The sequence below is a fragment of the Vombatus ursinus genome, unplaced genomic scaffold (genome assembly GCF_900497805.2).
Source record: "Vombatus ursinus unplaced genomic scaffold, bare-nosed wombat genome assembly UNPS02014225.1, whole genome shotgun sequence".
NCBI classification, from domain to species: Eukaryota; Metazoa; Chordata; class Mammalia; order Diprotodontia; family Vombatidae; genus Vombatus; species Vombatus ursinus.
This window is the reverse complement of record NW_020954003.1, coordinates 618,122-638,767: the sequence shown is the minus strand read 5'-3', so window position 1 is coordinate 638,767 and position 20,646 is coordinate 618,122. Positions and strand designations below refer to the sequence as shown.

At 44.9% G+C, this 20,646-nt stretch overlaps 1 protein-coding gene across 3 annotated transcripts in view; it reads right to left on the bottom strand.

Annotated features, from left to right (window-relative positions):
• PFKFB4 (6-phosphofructo-2-kinase/fructose-2,6-biphosphatase 4) overlaps positions 1-19,854 on the bottom strand; it is a 69,479-nt gene extending 49,625 nt beyond the window's left edge. For 2 of the 3 annotated variants that reach the window (XM_027860646.1, XM_027860645.1), the window contains exon 1: positions 12,439-12,586. In XM_027860646.1, coding sequence (XP_027716447.1) covers positions 12,439-12,535 — 97 coding nt within the window. In that variant the 5' untranslated portion in view covers positions 12,536-12,586. Of the gene's footprint in view, positions 1-12,438; positions 12,587-19,735 lie in introns of those variants that run through there. The other variant, XM_027860647.1, reaches the window with a different exon arrangement.
• Between the last annotated feature and the right edge of the window lie 792 nt (positions 19,855-20,646).

Sequence of the window (20,646 nt, the reverse complement as noted above, 5' to 3'; positions counted from 1 at the left end):
TTTCTGAAACTTTACCATTTCTTTACATTAATGTACCATAATTTTTCTAGCTATTCTCCCTTTGATGGGTGACCCTCCTCAGTTTCTAATTCTTTGCCACAAAAAGAGCTACAATAGATATATATTTGTAGTATATATTATCCTCTTTCCTACATTTTCCTCTTTTGTCATCTCTATCAGTCTGATAAGTGTGAAGTAGAACCTTTATTTTCCCATTGATTTAAGAATATGACTGAAATGCTTTTGTCTGTGATTTCACTTAAGCTCATGACTGATAAAATATATGTTTAAAGATTTTTGAAATGAGAAAGTGTCTTCTAGGCAAGACTTTTTGAGAATCCACTGCTAATATTAAATAATTATTATTTTGCACGGCTATTTGTTGTTTTACTGATGTTAAATTCTTTGTTTATTAGACAGAACGTCACTTTGCTCTGGATGAGTTTATTTCTCTATGACCAATTGATGAGAACTGGCACATGTGCCCTAACCTTTTTCGTTGGAAGGTTTAAACTTTCTCTATCAGCCAGGGCACATATTAAGCACAAAAAATGAGGTAAGGGACTGTGGTGTGTCAGCTGGGTCCAGCTCGAGCTGAAATGGACACGTGCCTGGGTCCCCACTGAAGCTCTGTAGGTACTGCTTATTTCTTTCCTCTAAAATGTCTCAAACCCAACCCAGAAATTTCACTTACTAACCACTATGACCTGACCTGTCAAATTCTTCCATGAGGGTCAATGAGAGGGATCTGGAAAAGGGCAGAATAAATAGGCAGTTTTTCTATGAAGAAATCGAAACTATACTTAGTCATACAAAAATGCTCTACATCATTGATGCATCTAAATTATTGATTAGAGAAATGCAAATTAAAACAACTTTGAGATATAATCTTAAATCAGATTGGCTAAAATAATAGATAGCCTTCAATTGGGGAATGGTTAAACAAGCTGTGGTATATGACTGTGATGGAAAACTGATGAGGTCTGGGGTTGTTGATGATGAGGTTTGGGATTCAGGGGTGCTAGGACCCCAAAATCAGAATATGCGGGTCCTGCCCAAAAAATTCTACCCAAGCCTTCTTTCAGCCAAAGACAAGGTTTATTTTAGAACATCTAACATATTGGGCAGACTCTTAAGGAATCTGAACATTAGTAAGCTATTGGCTAGATTTTAAGAATCTGAGCAATGGCTAGATTTTAAGAATCTAAGCACCTTAATGGAGACAAGATGGACCTTATATACAGAAAGACTGTGGGAAGGATCTAGGAGTGGCCAAGTAGTTTGGGGTGACTGGAGGAGGGGTCTAAGGAGAATCTGGATGGGAGTGGCCAGTTAGCTGGAATGAACAGAATTCCTGGTACCTGGACCATGTGGCCAAGGGAGAATAGAGCCTAGCTAGGATTAAGGGTGGGAAATGGCCAGGTCCACAAGGAGGTAAGACAATGGAGAGCTAGGCTAGATTCCAAGTAACAGAGAATTGGTAGATTGGGTATTGCCACACTTAAAGACCAGTTGATGAGATGATAGCCTAAGGCGAATGCCAGAGATTTGGCCATGTGAGAAAGTCCAGGTTTCTTCCTTTCTGGGGTCCAGATCCCAACCCCATCACTGGGAACCCTGAAATGTCAGGGTACAGGGCAGCATCTGCCTAGAATGAATTCACAAACTCAAACCTTCCAGTCACGGGGCAAATCTTATTGTAACACCAATAGAAGTGGGCAGGGTTCCTGGCGAACCTATAATTTATGGGGGTGATATTGATGCTTATATACAAAAGGGGCAGTGAAAGAATCTGGATGGGATTAAGGAGTGGTGAGCAGTGTGGGGTGGGCCAGGTGCAATGTGAAAGGAATATCAAGTAGGCTAATTAGATGATATAGGTGGGATTAAGAAGGGAAGGGTATATTCAAGTAGTCTGGGGTGTGTAGATAGTGAAAGGAGTATTAAGTATCTAGGTGGGCTGGGGCGGGCCAGGTGCCTTGCGTAGAGGTCAATGATCTAGCTGCTGAAACATATGGGAAAATTCAGGGACTGGGTTGCTTTCAAAGACATGGTCTTTTCCTTTTAAGGGTTCAGGTCCAATCACCCCATTACTCCCCTCTCAAGATATAAGAAAAGATGAGCTGGTTGATTTAAAAAAACATGGAAAGACTTGGACCTATGAAGGAAGATGCTATCCACCTCCAGAGAAAGAATCAACAAATAGAAATATGCATATTTACATATATGTATGTTTATATGTGTGTGTGTATATATAGATATTCATGTTTTAATTGTAGCTATCTCTTGGTAGGGAGGGGGAAAAAAAGTGCACTGGAGAGAACAAAAGAAAACCTAGAAGGAAAAGCTGAGTAGCTTTGAAAACAATGTGTAGTATTTGTTAACAGGTTTTCTTGAAATGGAAATTTACTGCTTTATATTGAATCCTCTACATTTAAAATGAATAAAAAAATTTTAAAAAGAAAGAAAGGGAGAGAGGTTTAGCTACTCAGAAAGTTTAGGAAGCCTATGATTAGTTCTCAACCACTGTGGAAAAGGCATTAAATTTGAAGTTAAATGACTAAGTTCAAATCTCAGCACAGCTACTTAACTACCTGTTTGACCCGAGGCAAATCACTTAATCTCTCTGGGTCTGGGTTCCTCATCTGTAAAATGAGGGCGTAGAACTAGCTGACTTCCAAGCCCTACCCCACCTTGTATGACCATAGGAACTTGGTGGTTCAGCCTGCAGAGACCCATCCCCACCATTCCTGTTCTGGCCAGGTCTGTATCCTTTCCCACCAGGAAGTATACACTTGAAGGTCCTATCAAGCACATGCCACTATTATATAATCCAACCTCTTCATTTTACAGATGAGGAAAGTGAGGCCCAAAACCTTTAAGTGACTTGCTCAGGGTTACTCAGTAGTAGCATTGATGGAATCAATAACTCAAGTAATAAATCAAGGTCCTCTAACTTCAAAACCGACGTTGTCCCCAAGATGTCTACCCTTTGTTCCACAATCCTGAAAAGATTTTGAAACAAAAGTCTGACCCCATGCATCTTAATTTCCCAATAGCCAGTTATTTTTCTGAACCAAGCAGCAGAGAAAGGTCAAATCCCATGAGCTTTCCTCTATGAAAAACAGTCTTAAGCCTTCCTTTAACATTTTGTTTTCCAGAGAAATGGCCTCCCCAGGAACGCCCTATGAAGGTAAATCTGTCCATTTCACTCTCACCAGAATGATTCCATGTCCATCCTGAAGACGGAAAGCAAAAGTAGTGAGTTCTCCTTCCCTTCTTCAGGGTACCAACTGCTCTGCAGATACAGCTGCCAGGAGATGGGCCCACAGGGCAGAGGTCACACAAACCAGGAGCCTGTCATCCCCAAAAACACTCATTCAGGGTGTTAGCGCACACTGACAGGAATCAGGACAGTGTTATGTGTCTGAGGCCAGATTTGAATTCAGGTCCTCCCGACTCCAGGGCCGGTGCTCTGTCCACTGCGCCACCTACCTGCCCCACTTTAGTATTTTCCTCTGGCCATTAAGTCACTGATCTCTGGCTTCTGTACCCCATTTCTTTTTTTTTTTGACTAGGCAATGGGGTTAAGTGACTTGCCCAGGGTCACACAGCTAGTAAGTGTTATGTGTCTGAGACCGGATTTGAACTTGAGTCCTCCTGAATCCAGGGCTGGTACTCTATCCACTGCGCCACCTAGCTGCCCCTCTGTACCCCATTTCTGAGCACCCTGGGCCAGGCCATAAAGCTCTTATACCCCCAGGTCTGATGAAGTCTATTTCTGAGGAACTGTTTGGACCAGGCCAAAAAGACTCAGCCTTGCAAGTAAGTGGGACATAGTTCATTCATAAAGGCTAAATAGGACACTATCCCTTGCCTTGCTTGGAAGGGAATCACAGAAATTAAATGGTTCCCCTATGGAAGAAGATTCTCTGAATGTACCAGGAAAGGGTTTGGGGAATAACTGGAGATGCCAAGGCAGGACTGTGCAAGGGAAAGCACATAAGTCTGAGATAGGGCCTTTGGCCTGGATCTGGTCTACAGCAGTGAGTTAGTGAGCCAATCAATTAAGCTTCTACCAAGTACCAGACCCTTTGTTACAAAGAAAGGCAAAAAGACAAGAGCGTGCCATTGACAACACTGACAATACATTGACAAGTGTATGCTCACAATCCACTGGAATCACTGAGCCTCAGCTTGTTAATCTATAATATGGAGACGATGTTTGTACCACCTACCTCATAGATAGGTTTTGAGGATGAATGGAGGGAAAAGATGTGAAAGTACTTTAGAATATGGGAGAGCTTATGACAGGGGAAGAAAAGGGAATAAATACTTATATAGTCCCCATTATGTGCCAGACACTGTGCAAAGTGCTTTTTTTCCTTACAAAAATGATCTCATTTGATCCTTACATCTGAAACGTAGGTGCTGTTATCTCAATTTTACAGTTTGAAGAAACTGAGGCAAAAAGGTTAACTGACTTGCCCAGGATCACAAATCTAGTAAATATCTGTGTTCAAATTTGAACTCAGGTCTTTCTGATTCCAGGTCCAGCAATCTAACCACTCTGCCAACAGCTACCTCCCATTAATTTTGTTATCAATAACAAAATGCATCTTTAAAACCACTTGTGATAACTTAGGAATAGAATACGATCACTCTGAGGATGAGGAGGTAAAATGAAATAAATATTCATTTCCTCAGACTGGAATTACATCTTGCCTTCAGTCCAGTGCTTCCTAATAGCCAAGGGGAGAAGAAACTCTTTTAGAGCCTGAATCTAGACAAGTCACTGAACTTCTCTGGGTCCCTTTCCTCATCTGAAAAATCAGAAGATTGAATTAGATGATCTCTAAGATTTCTTCCATTTTTAGATCTGTGATCCTATGATTTTCTCATATGAGAAAAGGAAGAAAATTAGCCCCTCCTCCACCCAGACAGAGCTCAGGACTGACCTTCACGTGGCAAATCTCTTTCAGTATCCACCAGATCAGCAAGGCCACCAACCCTGAGGAATCTGTGACCCTCCAAATCATCACCACAGCAGGAAAGTAAACAAAGCAGTTTCAAAAGACCAAAGATTACAAAGGGAGATGAGCTGTCAGAAAAGGTCTAAAGGGATGTTCTAAAAGGCAAATGAGATTTTTTTCATCTAATCTTCAAGCCATCAAATGACAGCACATGAAGGGATCTAAAAGCAAAAGCAACCCAATTCGACCCTGTTACTTTTTTTTTTTTTTTAACAGATGAGGAAAGGGCAAGCATTGAAAGAGATTTGCCCAGTGGTCAGGTGAGGTCTAGAATACAGGTGTTCTCACTACAATCCAAATTCTTTCCAATGCACTAGATTTTACTATCCTGCTTTTTCACCAATTTTGAAATCTTTGTCAAATATACCACTTGAGAGGAGGAGACATATTGTGGATATTGACGCCAACACCTCCCTCCCCCTGCCAAAACCAGGTCTATCATGCTATCATCAATGATGGAAGAACATTGAGATTTTATGAGAATCAAGATTTGTTCTTCCCTCTCCATATATCAAAAATAAAATAAAAAAAATAACCAAGAGAATGATCTATATGGTAATAGCAATATTGTTTAAAGAATAACTGTGAATGACTAAGCTATTCTGGGTATTATAAACATTCAAATCAACTACAAAGGACTATGAAGATGCTATCTACCTCCAGATAAAGAACTGATAAACAGAAGTATGCGTAGTATGGTTCTATCTATCTATCTATCTATCTATCTATCTATCTATCTATCTATCTATATATATAAAAATATATAATGTGTCAAATGGTAGCCATCTCTAGTGCTGGGTGGGAAGGGAAGAAGAGAAGAAATGTGGGAGCTCAGAACTTAAAATGTAACAAATATAACAAGATGTAAATTAAATTTTTTTTAAAAAGAAGCATGAAAAATATATATACATATATAAAAAAGGAACTGACTGCAGAAACTTCTCTGTGCCCAAAAGTCGGTGAGGCTGCACAATCCTATCAGGGATGGCACTGAGGGCTTATCTGCATGGGGTAGAAGGTTAGCCCAGAAACCTCTGAGGTCTTTTCTACTCCACTCCCTCTCTTTTACCTCCCAGGCAGCCATTTCCACTTCCTCTCTGCAATGTTGACTATTGAGTATTGTGCTGTGGGAGTGAGGTTCTCTGTACACATGTAGACATTTGTGTTTTTGTTGATGCTGCTGTTGCTGCCACTTTATTACTTCAGGATCATACTGAGCCAACAATCCACTAACTTGGTGGGGGCCTTTTTTTTGCATAAATTGCTGTCCATCTTCCTACATCTCTACAAAGATATAGCTTGTGTTTCTCACTCAAATGGAACTAGATAAATGAGATCTGACAAAGGAAAGATGGGACGAAGGAAGGCAAACACATTTTTTTTTTATCCCAAGTTCCACAAATCCTTGAAACCCTAAGGAAAAATTTTCCGACTTCACCCTTACCCAAACTTCTGAAACAGCCTTCTGAGGGCTGAAAGCCTATATGACTATTCACTTAGAAATATTTGATGTGTAGCCCGGAGGGAAATTATGGTATATATGTAGCAAGAACACAGGACTGTTGTGTTCAACAATTGATAAATGGTCAAAGGATATGAACAGGCAGTTTTCTGATGAAGAAATTAAAGCCATCTATAGTCATATGAAAAAATGCTCTAAATCACCATTGATTAGAGAAATGCAAATTAAAACAGTTCTGAGGTACCATATTACACCTATCAGATCGGCTAACATGACAAAACAGGAAAATGATAAATGTGTGTCTGATTTTCAGAGATGGGGTAAAGAAATGAAAAACTGGCACCCTGGAAGCCAATTCACTGTACGGATTGAACTAAATGATCTCTAAGATTGGTGGAACAAGAATGAATGGTGTAGGTCAGGAGAAGTGTAAATGTGCATGCGAAGGAACCTATTCTTAATGTCATAAGTGCTGGTGTTGCAGGGAGGATGCCGATGGGACTGTGTCATCTTCTCCCCTGCCTGCACTCACTTTGGGGCCCTTGTCATATACACAGAACCACAGGCACACAGACTAAAACTGCAATTTCTCCTTGCTAAGGAGGGATCCCTCCATTTTTGTCTGACCCTGTTACCCTCTGCTCAAGAAGCTTCAGTGGTTCCCCATTCCCTTTAGGGTAAGAAACAAACTTCTTTTTCTGACATTTAAAGTCCTTCAAAATCTTGCAGTAATCGCTTTCCAGACTGGTTTCACATTACTCCCCAACTCACACATTGCAGACAAACCAGCCTACTTGTTAATACTCTGTTAACATTTTTAACACTACCTGTCCCTGTTGCCTGGAATGTTCTCCCTCCGCATCTTTCTTTTCCGGTATGTCTAGCATCCTTCAAGGTTCAGTTTAATGCCACTTTCTATACAAGGCCTTTCCTGATCACCCCCAGTAGTCAATGATCTTCCTCCCCAATCTCTCAACCTCTCTAAGAAGGAGGTTGTTCTGTATTTATTTCCTATTTACTTATCTGGGGACACATTTTTTCCTCAAGTGGAATGGAAGCTCCTTAAGGGGAGTTTCATTTTTGGTTTTGTATCCTCACAGCCTAGTACAGAACTTTGTACATCGAGCTTCTTAATAAATGCTTCTTGAGGCAAATTCATTTTTTTCTAAGAGACAAGAAAGCCAGGAAAAAGACTAGTTTGTTCCTTTAGCTAAAATACCCAGAGAAAAACACTAACATTTTTACTGTTTGCCAGTCCTACTCCTCAGCTTCTGGTAATTGGCCTTAAATCCCCACTCTAAGGAAACTATCCACTTCAAGGTAACGAATGACCTGATATGCAAGTCTATCTATAGGCCTATCACATCTCTATTCAGCTTTATCTAAACAGTCTTTATCTACTTCCAGGTCTCAGGGGTATTTGACAACGTTGATTGGCTCCTCCTTCCACATTCTCTGTTTTTCCTTAGAAGACACCAATCTCTTTTGGTTCTCTTCCTACTTGCCAGAGTATTCTTTATGGGAAGCTTTCTTTGGGTTTTTTTTCCTCATCCTGCCTCCTAAATGTGACCGTCACTCCCTCCTGCAAAACTCTATCATTGGCTCCCTTCTCTCTTTCTCTTCCTAGAATATTGCACTCACTCCTATGGTTTCAACTATCACCTCTATGCAGATGTTCCCCCAATCTTTCTTTTTCTAGCACTGACTCTCTTCTGAACTCCCCACCCACAAATCCAACTGCCGTCTGGCTAGTCTACCAGCACTGAAACCTCAACTTGTCTAAAATAAAACTCATCTCACTTCCCCCTCCCCCTTCAGATTTTATATGTAAAATTTCTCCTTCAGACTTTATATTTAAAATGTTTTATTGCCAAATTTTGTTTTGTCAACATAGATCCCACTATACTGACCAATAAGGGGAGAGAGAAACCCCAGGATGCTATTCCCCTACAAGGCTATGGATAGAAAGCCTGCCCATCTTTATCTTCAAAAAGTAAGTACTTCCTAGCTTAACTTTTCTTGGTAACTTATATTCTACCACACTAGTAACTCTACTCTTAATCTAAGTTTCTTAATCTCTATGGGTGGGCCTCAGTTTCTTCCTATGTAACATGAGGTAGTTAAACTGTCCTCTAATGTCTCTTCTAGATCCAAGTCTTTAAACATAAATCATTATTACACAAGATTATTTGGAGTGATATTTAAGGTTCTAATAAAAAATAAATTCCCCAACCTGGGGAAAATTTCCTTGGGTAAATTTCCAGTTGCCAATATTGCTCTAAAAATAGCATTGGATGAGACAGATGAGATAGATGGTGACTTGTGCTACAAGAGGGATAAACCATATGGATGGGATCAGAGCCTCTGGAGTATTTCTCTTCTGAATTTTAATAATGCCCTTATTTATGCAGTTACAGTCAGTGTGTAGATTGTTCTTCTGGCTCATCCTTTCATCCTGGGAGCCCTCCATTTTGTGTTCCTTATTTCTTTCAGAGAGGGGTGGAGCCAAGATGGCAGAGTAAAAGCAGTGACTTGCTTGAGCTATCCCCCAAACTCTTCCAAATACTTATTTCTTTCAGGTCAGTATTCTACGTCACAGAACTTACTCTGCCACCCCCCAATTGTGGGGCACATAGTTTGCTTTCAACTCTTTACTAATACAAATAGTGCTACTGTGAATATTTTCATGTGGGTCTTTTCTTCCTGCCAATAACCTCCTATGAGTAAAATCCTAAAAGTGGGATTGCTAGGGCAAAAGTATGAAGAGTTTTGTAACTTGATTGTACAAATATGTATGTCTTTCCAAAACAGTATTTCACCAACTTTCCAGTTTATTTCACAATATTTCCAAAACAAAATTTCATAGTTCTGCCAGCAGTAAATTCACTCACTTTCACCTATCAGAATGAATGTTATTCTTTATCTTATTTACCAGTTTGGTGATATAAGGTGTTTCTTAATTGCATGTCATCACCACATTTCAGAATTGCATTAATTTGCATTTCCCTGATTACTATCAACTTCCCTTTTTTCTTCCCAAACAGTAGTTGACAGTTTGAGTTTTTCCTTTTGAAAACTGCTAGTATATTTAATTATTAGGGAATGGTTTACAAATCATTTTAATTGTTTCTGTTAATGGCACCACCAATCCCAACACTAGGCTTTAAACTCTGAAGCCATCTTTGATTTTTCCTCCTTTATCTCCCATATCCAATCAAGTTCAATGCCCTGTTGAAGCTACCTGCACAATAACGTCTCAAATACGCCTCCCCTTTTCCCTATTCCCATAGCTACCACTCTAGCTTAGGTCCACACATGTCTCAAACGGCTTATTAAAGTAGCCTCCTAACTAGTCTCCCTGTATTTATAGGCTCTCCTTTAGAATCTATGCTTCATATAGCTTCCCAAACAATCTTCCTAATGTACACATCTAACCATTCCCATGCTCAAAAACTTTTCAATTGCTCCCCACAGTCCACTGAATAAAACTCTCTTTTTATATTCCAGTTGGCCTGGAGGTCCAGATCAAATGTCACTTTCTCTATGAATTATTCCCTTATCTTATCATCTAAAAGCAGTCTCTCCCTCTGAGCTTCCTCAGTCCACTGTCTATTACCACTCATGGTGTTTAACACAACTTGCTTTGCTCTATGTCCCAATTTTCTCCTCCATCTGCAACCCCAGAGGATGATCTTCCCCCAGAGTAAGGAATCTGTCTTACCTCCCTCTCAACTCCCACCCCTTCCAGTACACAAGTGATTAAATATTTGTAGAAGCAATAAAGGGTGAAAAATCCTAAAGGAGAGGCAGAAACTTATTTTCTGATTGGCTTAAGCTCTATTTTTAAGTGTGAATTCAAATAGAGAAATGTGGACGGTTTCCCTGGAAACAGAAGAGAAATCCTGCCAGAAGGATGCAGGCATATGTATTGCATATAGATAATATGGTTACCAACCCCCACTGAGTATAAAGACAGAAGTAGCTTGGAAAGCAAATCTCCTAAAAGAAAGCCAAGTTCCCAAGTTTTTCTGATAGCATGTCTGACAGGAGAAATGTAGCAGATTTTTGGAAACTTGAGTCAAAAAGAATCCAACTTTGGCACCATGAGAGCCTTTAGTTGCAAAACTGTATTATTTGGAGTTGGAGGGGGTGGAGGAAGTGCATGACTGCTGAGACTCCCTGTCATGTGGTAAAGGTTTTTGCCTATCCTCGGGGGCTAAGTCTAGATTAGAGTGGCCAACTTGAGGCCTGCGGGAGTGACAGGGCCCAAAAATCAAAGGGAAGAGCCTTACTATGTGGGGACTTTCTCTGACTGATTCCAGCCAACTGTGACTGCTTCCTTACTCTAGCACCTCAGGGTTGAAAGATTCAGTATCAGATGTGACGGTTCTACAAGCTGCTTAAACTTGTCAGACCAGAGGATAAAGGAGAGGCAGGTAAGAGGTAGGTCAAACTTACTCATATTAGGGGTGGGGGGAAGGGAGAAGTAAAATCCTATCATGAAGGTTCGAAGAAATTGAGAGAACACTTATGCCACCCCCCCCCCCCCCCCGCCCCCCCCCCCCCCCACCGGTCCTTTGCCTCTCACTCAGTGTCCCACCTAGACCCATTGTTGACCAACCAATGAAGGCAATAGGGCCTTCACCAGCTGCCAAGGACTTGCCAAAGACAGGCTGCTCAAGGGTCCTAGTCAACCTTGCCTGGAAAAGGTTCAGTTAGACTTCAAACCAGCTGGTACAAAACCTTCCTCAGCTTCCTCTTCTGAACCATGAATCCTGGACCCTCCTCTTAGGACTACATGGCAAGAACCAGCCTAGGTTAGGTTGCCCTAACCCAAGGCTAACTTGGCTTCAAGCTCACATATCCAGAGGGTGGGAAAAAAATGTTTATACACATACAACCTCAAAACATAGACATTAGAGACTGGAAATTCATACACAAGTACAGGAAGACACACAATCCAGAGCAGGGGGGAAGATAGTTTCCTGACAAGTACACAGACTGACACACCCAAAGGTCAAAGTGCAATAAGCCTCACTCATATATATTGTCCAGCCAAGGCTGGCCTATTCTGTGAGGGGGCAGAGGCAGCTTTAGAGACCATTCAATAGCTCAACACCTGCAAAGAGCCTCTGTCATCCCACCCCCACGGAGACTTCTGACTCCACTCACCCTGGGCATCCAGACAGAATTTCAGAATTGAAAAAGGCTTAGAAATCCCTTTAGGGAAACTGAGGCCCAGAGAATGGAAGTCATTTGTTCAAGGTTGCAGATCCAGTCAGTCAGTATCTGATCTGGGTCTCAGAACTCAGGGCTTTTCCCTCTGGATAAGAACGCTTTGCTTTCCTATCCCTACCCCAGACTCTAGAACTGCCTTCACCCACCTCCCAATGCCCAGGGCTCCAGACTTCATTCCATATTCCAAGGGATCCCCACCACGGTCTCCGGTTAAACTGGGTTTCCTGTTACCAAAAAGAACAGCTCTCTCTGACACACATCCCCCTTTCCTCCCCAATGTCCTTTCCACCCGGCCCCGGGTCTCTGACCCCGGCCGTTACCGCCCTCTAAGGGCACTCCGCACACCCTTCACAAACAGGTGCAAAGGTGCGGCGGCCAGAAGCACACCTCTGGAGACAAGTCTGCTGATGCCCCCCGCTCCACACGCCGACACTCGTGCTGTGCCCCCCACGCCATCCCACCTCCGCGGTCACCTGTGCTATGCCTCCCCCCCTCCCCCTTACATCCTTCCAGGTGCACCCATGCCCCTCACTTCCACTCGGACATGCGTGGTGCACACAGACCCACGCGCCCCCTCCTCTCCCAGGAGACACATATATTCCACCACCAACCCCCCTCAGCACGGAGACGCAAGCTGCACTTCCCCCCCCAATCCCCCCATGCGCGCCCCCTCACGGGCACGCGTGCGGCAGCCTAGCCCCTCACCTCCGCGCGGACACGCGTGCTGTGCCGGCCTCCCGTTGCTATATGGCATCCAGATCTTCTTCAGGGGGTTCTGGGTGAGCTCCCGGGGGGAGGCCATGGGGATGGGCCGCAGTGCTGGCGGGCGCTGCGCAGCCGGCAACAGCTAGCGGGCAGGCTGGCCTGTGGGCTGAGGGCCACCTCCTCCTCCGCCGGCCGGAGACGGAGCCTCCCCCAAGGGCGGGGCGCCGAGGCTCCGCCTCCGCAGCCTGGGGACCAAGTCTCCGCCCAGCCCCGTGGCTCCGCCTCCCCCCGCGTGTGGGGGACCCTCCTTCGGCCTCGCCCCGTCAGTCTGCGGCCGCGGGGAGCGTGGGCTGGGAGAGAGGGGGAGAAGATCCAACCGGGTGATCCCGGATCCCTCGGCTACTGGTACGCGGCTGAGCAAGCAACTGAGTTAACTTCAGAGACGCCGCTCCGTCCGCAAGACCTCCCAGGCATCGGGGCCAGCCATAGAGATATTGCGCCTCCCTCCTTCTTTGCCCTTGCAGGATGAGGCAGCAACTCCCACCCTCTGTCTCGGCTTATACGTGTGTCTCATTCCCATTCTCTTGATACAAGGCTCTCCTCCCCCAACACACAAACCCTTCACATCTTCCAGCCCCAGGCCAACCCCTACCCTTGAGTCCTTCTCAGATGTTCCCCGAGGAATCTCTGAGATCTCTGAGGTCTCCAAGGGAGACCAGCACCGTGAATCTGGACAAGATCGTTTCCCACTCAATTTCTCAAGCTGAAAATGCGGGAGGGGGTGGTTAAGAAGGTCTCTAATGCCTCTCGGGGGTGCTGGAGGAGGGTATGTGTGTGTAGAGGCGGTCAGGAACCCTTGGATCACTACTGAAGATAACTCCTCTTGCAAAAGAATGATATTATGATATTGCAAAGAACTAAGAAACTAATTCGTGGGGTCCCAGTGATCTGGAATGCAATGGGTCTAGGCCTGAATACTTTAAGCTGCTCTAGACTCAGGAGTATGGAGGGAGAGAAAGGTGCCTGTAGGCCTTCAGGAGGAGAAAGAAAACAGAGCAAGGGAAAAGGCCATGGGGTGTGGTGGGTAGGGCCAGCCCAGACGCCAAGAGGAGCCTGGAGTTTGCCCTCTTGCCCAGGCACAGGCCCATGAAGTGCTGAGCTCTGTCTGCGTGAGCAGTTGATCATTGGAGTGGACTCCATGTGGGCTAATTCATGGTTCCTATCTCGATCTATCTTCATAGGTCAAGGGACACTGCTGGATACCCCTCTGAGGCCCTTCAGCACCATCTTACCCCATCCCCACCCTCAGGCTTAGACTGAAGCTCAACCCAAACTCCAAAATCCATCCTCTTTCCCAGGTCATCTTTGTCTCATCACTGAAACAGGTGCTGAAGTATCTTCCTGGATACGAAATTCGGGTCAGAGAACCTGAGTCTGAATCTGGGTTCTGCCACTTACTACCTGTGTGATCCTGAGTAAGTCAATTAGCCTCTGGGCCCAGCTTCCTGATTTGTAAAATTAGGACATTGGACTACATGATCAGTTCTAACTCTATGAACACATGACAGCGTTATATTTATACCTATCCCTACTCAGCTGATGACAGTACTCTGCCCCCAAATTTCTTCCCATCCTCTACATATTTATGGTGCCCCTTCATGAAGTGACTTCCACAAACATCCTACTGTGTTTCTCACCTATGTATAGTTCCATAGGTTCCCAAAGTGGGCAATACCACCCCCTGGGGAAAGATGGACCAACCCAGTGGGGAGGTAGTAGCCTCCAGTGATGCAAATTTTAAAAAAACAAACCATTAAAGGGTTAAAGAAAGTAGATTTCTAGGGGGGTGTTGAGTAATTTTTTTTAATGGGGCAGTAGGCCAAATAAGTTTGGGAACCTCTGTATATAAACAAATACCCTACAAATCTGTATTTTACGTAGAGCCGTAGATTATTGGGTCACATCTCTGATTGGATCTATTGCCCCGTAGGACATCATGTGTGTGCGTGTCTAACCAGGGCAAGGTCAATGCCTGTCCCAAGACCCTCTTCAGAGATTCCAAGAATCTACCCTGAGACACACAGTCCATGCCTTCCCACTCCACTCCCACCATAGTCTGAGTGTATACTTATAGGAACTGCCATATATGAATCACTTCCTTAAACATGGGGCCATAATCAGAGTCACAGGGCCCAGGCTACCTCCAGAAGGCTAGGATAGAAGGCAGTTGAAGCAGCAGATACTTCTCTACATTGGAGCTGTCAAATCCCTTTCCATCACATTCTTCTTAGAGGCCAGAGACTTTCTACTCACACCATAGAAGGAAAGACCAGGGTGCATTGATATAATGCTTTGGGGTTTGCAAATATTTCATCTTATCTTCACAACCCTGGAAGATAGGTGCTATTATCTCTATTTTACAGAAGAGGAAACTGAGGTAGACAGAGGTTAATTAACTTAACCTAGGGTCGCACAGTGTCTGAGGCTGGATTTGAACTCAGGTCTTTTCTAACTCCAGATCCAGTGCTCTATCTACTGCTCCATTTAGCTACCAAAAACCACACATAAGGATACAGTTCTAATTCCAGCTTCTTCCCTACCCATTCTTTTCTGCTTCTATTTTCCCTTCCATGTAAAGTCTCTAAAGATGTGAAATTTTCCTTTTCTGAGAAAGTAAGCACCTTGACTGAGTCCCCTAATTTACACTTGGCTTCCTTAAGAGATATTCAGGGCTAAGGTCTTTGCCTGACCCTCCTCCCTCCTAGATACTGTACAGCCTGCAAACTTGCCTTACTCCCAGGTACCCTGTGTACCATGGAAAGATTTCAGGAGAATCTGTGAACTTGAATTGGAAAAAAAAATACATCTTTATTTTCACTAACCTCTCTCTGAAATTTTGCATTTCCATAACTTACGAACTGTAAAAAATACACTCTTAGAAGAGGTCCGTAAGCTTCACCAGACTGCCAAAGGGGTTCAAGACACAGAAGAAGGTCACAAACCCCAGCTGTGCACCAGTGACCACCAAGCCTCTATTTCTGCATTACTGAGGGATGAGATCCAGGGGTATTAAAAACGAGGAACAACTGAGAGGCTATTCCTGACATGAGTCTATGCACACTCCAGCTATAGCCTGGGTACTGAGCAATGGGTGTTCTGGCTGCTTTCAGCTACTCTGACGATGCTGCCGGCTCTGGGCTCAAGGGTAGAAAGAAGCCTGATAAACCCACCCTATCTTCATGGCTCAGAGAGGGAAAAGTCAAAGCTCATTAGGTAAAGGAGGGTGGCTCAGGGGCTGTTGGCAGTGAACCGTCAAGCCTTGACAGGATCATCAGGAAGTTTCAGCTTGCCCTTGCCTAAGAAACAAGCAGAGGAATGGACACACAAGCACAAATGCAAAAGCAAACATCCATACATGGATGCTCAGGCAGACCTCCTTCCCACCCCCAGCATGGCCTTTCCCCTGGGACCCAGGCTGTGGGAGCCTGGGGCAGATTCTCCCTGGGATCACTGATAGACACTTTCCCAAGAGCCTTCAACCTTCCTGCTTCCAGGAAGATGAAGTGGAGGAGGCTGGGGAGTTAACCCTTGTAGTGCTAAGAACTGATGAGGGACCCTCCTCCTTGTAGAGTCCATGGCTGAGGTAAGGGGATGAACCTGGCTCAGAGCAATTCAAGCCTAAATAATTGCTGCTCCCACAACCAGTTCTTCTGAACACCCCTCCCCCAGCAGATCAAAGCAGATCCCTTGATCCCAAAGACACAAAGTCCTACAGCAATTACAATCAGCTCTCAGTTCTCTCCACAAATAGTAGGCAGATATAACTAACCCAGAATGTTCCATTTGACTCAGAACTTCAACATAGAGTTGAATTTAGGGGAGCAATGAATTTTTCTTCATTTCTATCATTGGGTCATTCCTCAGCTCCAGAGCCTTTGATGATTTTCCACTGTTAGTGGAATCAATTTCAAGTACCTCAGTCTACCATTCAAGGCCCTCTACCAACTGGTCTCAACATACTTCTCATTTCTCTATTTTCTTCACCCTTTTCCTTTTACATCTTGAATGATTTATTGATACTTTTTTAAAAAATGGTAGTCACTTCCCAATGGTAGTAACTTCCATATCCCTCCTCCCGTTCTCCCTTGTAATAGAAGACAGTTAAGCAAAACCAAACACACTTGGGGGACAATGGCCTGTTCCATACCTGTAGTTTACCACCTCTGTGCCAAAGCGAGAGAGGTATGCTCAACATCAGCCCTCTGAAATCTAGTTTGGTCACCACATTAATTAGAGTCCTAAGTTTTTTTTCTGTGTTGCTTTTTATTTATATAATTGTCTCACTGCGTCCCCCCCCCACTACCACAGAAGCTACAGTCATTCCTGCTCCCCAGCTAGTCTCATTCCAGTACCACCAACACCCCATCCAAACCTAGCTATCCTTTAAGGTCCAACTTATTTCACCTTCTCCAAGAAGCTTTCCCTAACCTCTACAGCTCATATGGATTTTTCTCTCCTCTGAACTGTGCAGGAAGGGAGGGGGGGATGGAGAAAGAATAGTAGGGATAGTCTATTTTTGAGGTGATGGGGGAAAAAACTACCTGCATGTGACAGTTCTTTATATCCTTCCCTGCCCCATCCCCCTTGGGTAAGAAAGGAGGCACCTAGTGGGTGAAATGATTATGCAGTAACTACTGATTGGCCAAGAGAGAGCATGGAATTACAGAATGGGCCAATGAATACTACCCAGAGTACAGCATGTGGACAAATCCTAGATTGGAACAGAAGTGTCTGAGGTGTCTTCATGCCTTTCTAGGGCTTCCAGGGAAGCCTAGGCTCTGGTATCTGGGATCTTGGGCCAGTTTCCTCCTAGAGAACCTTAAAGATCAGGCTAGAAGGCTTAGGCACTACTATCTAGACTGGTTTGCCATTGTTAGTTCTTTTACTCATTCTAATTTTCTTCCTTTTATGAATCCTTTCTAAATCTGCTAATTCTCTTTAACCTTGTGAATTGACCCTAGAAAACAATCAGGTATGTGGTGTGCATGGTGGGGAGACAGAAAGGAGAAGGGAGAGGGAGTGGGAAGTCAAACTAGGGCACAGAATTACCTTGGGGAAGTGGAAGGGTAATTAAGGCTGGAGGCTTAAGGGAGAAGGGACAGATTTTTGAGTCCAGGGAGCCAAGCAGTATTCAGAAACTAGGAAAGTCAGAAGGTTCAACCACCTAAAAATTGAGAGTTAGTCGCCAGTGATTGTTTAAAAGGTGGGGGAAAAGGTGCTATGAATGAATTGAGAAAAGTGCTGCTATACACAATCAGCAAGCTGTGAGATCTTCTACAGAGCCCTGAAGGTCGGAGTTTAAAGTGACCATAAATTTAGAGCTAGACCTTATCTTGGGGGTCATCTAGTCCAGCCAACTGGAAAGGATCTAGCCATGACTCTGTTATTGTGTGACAGTGAAGATAAGGCTTCACTTCTCTAGGCCTTGGTTGGTTTACCCATCCTAGGGGTGGGTAACAACCCCGATAGTTGCTTTTGTGAAGACCTAAAGGATCAGTGGCTAGGAAAGCCCTTTACAGAATTCTGCACAGATGTAAGGGAGGGCTATCACATGTACCATCCAGATGTGAGCCTCCACACATCCTGTCCAGATGTTGGGGTGTCATATGCTTTGCACGGATGTGAGAAAACGCTGCACAGAAGAGGGACCATCATAAAACCTAATGTGCTGGCTAGGCCATGTCACTGTCATGTTCAAAAATGGTTCATGACTCCTCATTGCCTAGAGGATAAAATAGAGTCCTTAGCTCAAGCATTCCCTCCACAACCTGTCTCTAGCCTTCTTTCCCAGCTGAATTTCCTACGACTATTCTTCACACACATTACCTTCCAACCAAATTAGACTACACGGTCTCATGTTCTCATCCTGTCCTCTTCTATCTTTGTTCATGCCATCAATGAACAGCACCTCCATAACCCCCCCATATCCTTTCAGTCTATGGACTTGTTGAAATTCTTCCTTCATGACCCAACTCAGACGTCCTCTCCAACAAGAAGCCTTCCCTGATTTTGCCAACTGAAAGTGATCTCTCCCTCCTAAAGTTTCTTACAGTACTTTGCATTGCTTGTATCCCTCCTTTGCACTTATCTCATTGTCCCTGGTATCACAGCTATTTGTGGATTTGTCCTTCCCTCTCCATTAAACCGTAAACTTCCTGGGAGTAGCATCTTCAGTCCATTCCACATGAGGGTAAGCTGACAGGTAAGGGCATTTTTAGCCTAGAGAAGAGGAGTCTCAAGGGACGTACAGTAGCTGACTTCAAGTATACGAAAGGATGTCGTGAGGAAAAGGGATTCGATTTGGCCTTAGAGGGACCTGGAAGCAATGTGTGGAAGTAGCAAAGAGGCAAATTTTTGCTCACTGAAAGGAAAAACCTAACAATAAGAGCTATCCAAAAATACAATGGGCTGCCTCCATCATTGAAGGTCTTCAAATAGAGGCTGGATCACCACTTAACTGGGTTTGTTGTATTGGAGAATTTTTTTCTAGCAGGGGCAGGACTAGATACCCCATGAGGTCCTTGCCAAATCTAAAATTGTGGGGTTCTGTAATTCATGGTTGTCTTTATCCCAGCACAGATGAGCACAAGGTCTCACACGCACTAGATTCTTAACACTTTTTGGTTTCTTAAAGAATGGAAACAAGAAGGGTTGGGGGTAAGTTTTCACTAGACACTGTCCAACTGTGAACTAAAGATCCAAATCTGGGGGGGCACAGAGGCTCTGGGGTGGGAAGGAGAGGAAACCTCCACATGGATGAGTCCTGAAGGGGCTGTGCTTCTCACTACTGCTCAGGACAACCTCAGGAAAGAAAGGCTATTTTTAGCTCCCCCTTCTGCCCCCCCCCACCCCGTACAGCAGTTGGGGGTTGGGGGGTGGTGGGAAGAGGAGTCTGGGGCCACTCAGATGAACCACTCAGGAACCCCGAGGGAGTGAAAGTGGGAGTCTGACTCTCAGATGTCTCAGCCCCAAGCAACAGCGACGCCGGACAGACAAACTGACCGGACAGACAAACTGACCCACTCCTTCAGCTGCAGGCCCCGCCTTCCCCCCTATAGTCTACGCTCCAGCAGTGCCCAAAGGTGTACGCACCGGCGTATACCACACTCCCCGCGAACTAGAGGCTAGTTCCCAGAGGAGGAAGGTGGGCTTGAGGTCAGGCTAAGCGAACTAACAGCCAAGAAAACCCTGCCTGGGACCCCTTCGCCCCGAGTCCCAGCCCCATGACCTCTCCTACCTCTCAGACCCTCCTGGGGCGCTCGCTGGTTCACCAGGTTAGACATCGGTATCAGCCGGGACCCCCTACCCTGGAGCGCCAGCAGCTGTTTGCTCCAGGGGCCAGGACCCACCCGGGCCCGAGGGCGCAGGGGCAGCCCCAGCCCCTCCTCCTGGGCCCCGCCCCTGGAAAACACACCCTGGCTCCGCCCCCTGCAAGCATCAGGCCCCGCCCCGGACGGATTAGGCCCCGCCCACTTCTGGCGGGGGGGGCCACAAACTCGTAGCCCGCATGGACTGGGGGTTCGTTGTTTCTGCAAAGTGAACGGGAGAAGGGAACGGGGGGAGAAGGGAGGGAAACTTCCCAGCTGAAGCGGCGAGGGGTGGGGGGCCCTCTGGGAGGGGCAGAGTAATGGGGGAGGGGATTCTCTGTGTGATAAACAAGGTCTCTTGGCTAGTCTGACACCGATCCGCCGGATCACCCCCATACACCTTCTTCCTGGACGCCCCCATTCGTGGAGTGGAGAAACTGAGTCACTGATTTTACCCTGCTCATTCTGGGCCAGTCCCTCATACCAGCCCTGGAGTCAGAGATGGGGAAAGCCTTTCCCTGCCACTCTTACAGTCAGTGGTGTCCAGCTCAAGTAGGAACCGTGGCCGCTGTCCTGTACGTAAGGATCTCTATGCGCTGCCAGCTAACGTAGTTTTAAAATGTAATGTTATCTATACTTTGTTGTATTTTTTATTTATTTTGTTAAATATTTCCCAATTATATTTTAATCTGGTTAAGACCACAGGCCAGGTGTGACCCAGCTACTCTAAAAACACCATGTTCCCTGAGTGTAGGACCTCCTCAGTGGCTCCTCCATCTTCCTTATAGTCTGAGTTCTCTGTGGATTTCAGTTGTTGTTCAGTACATTTTCAGTCTGTTGG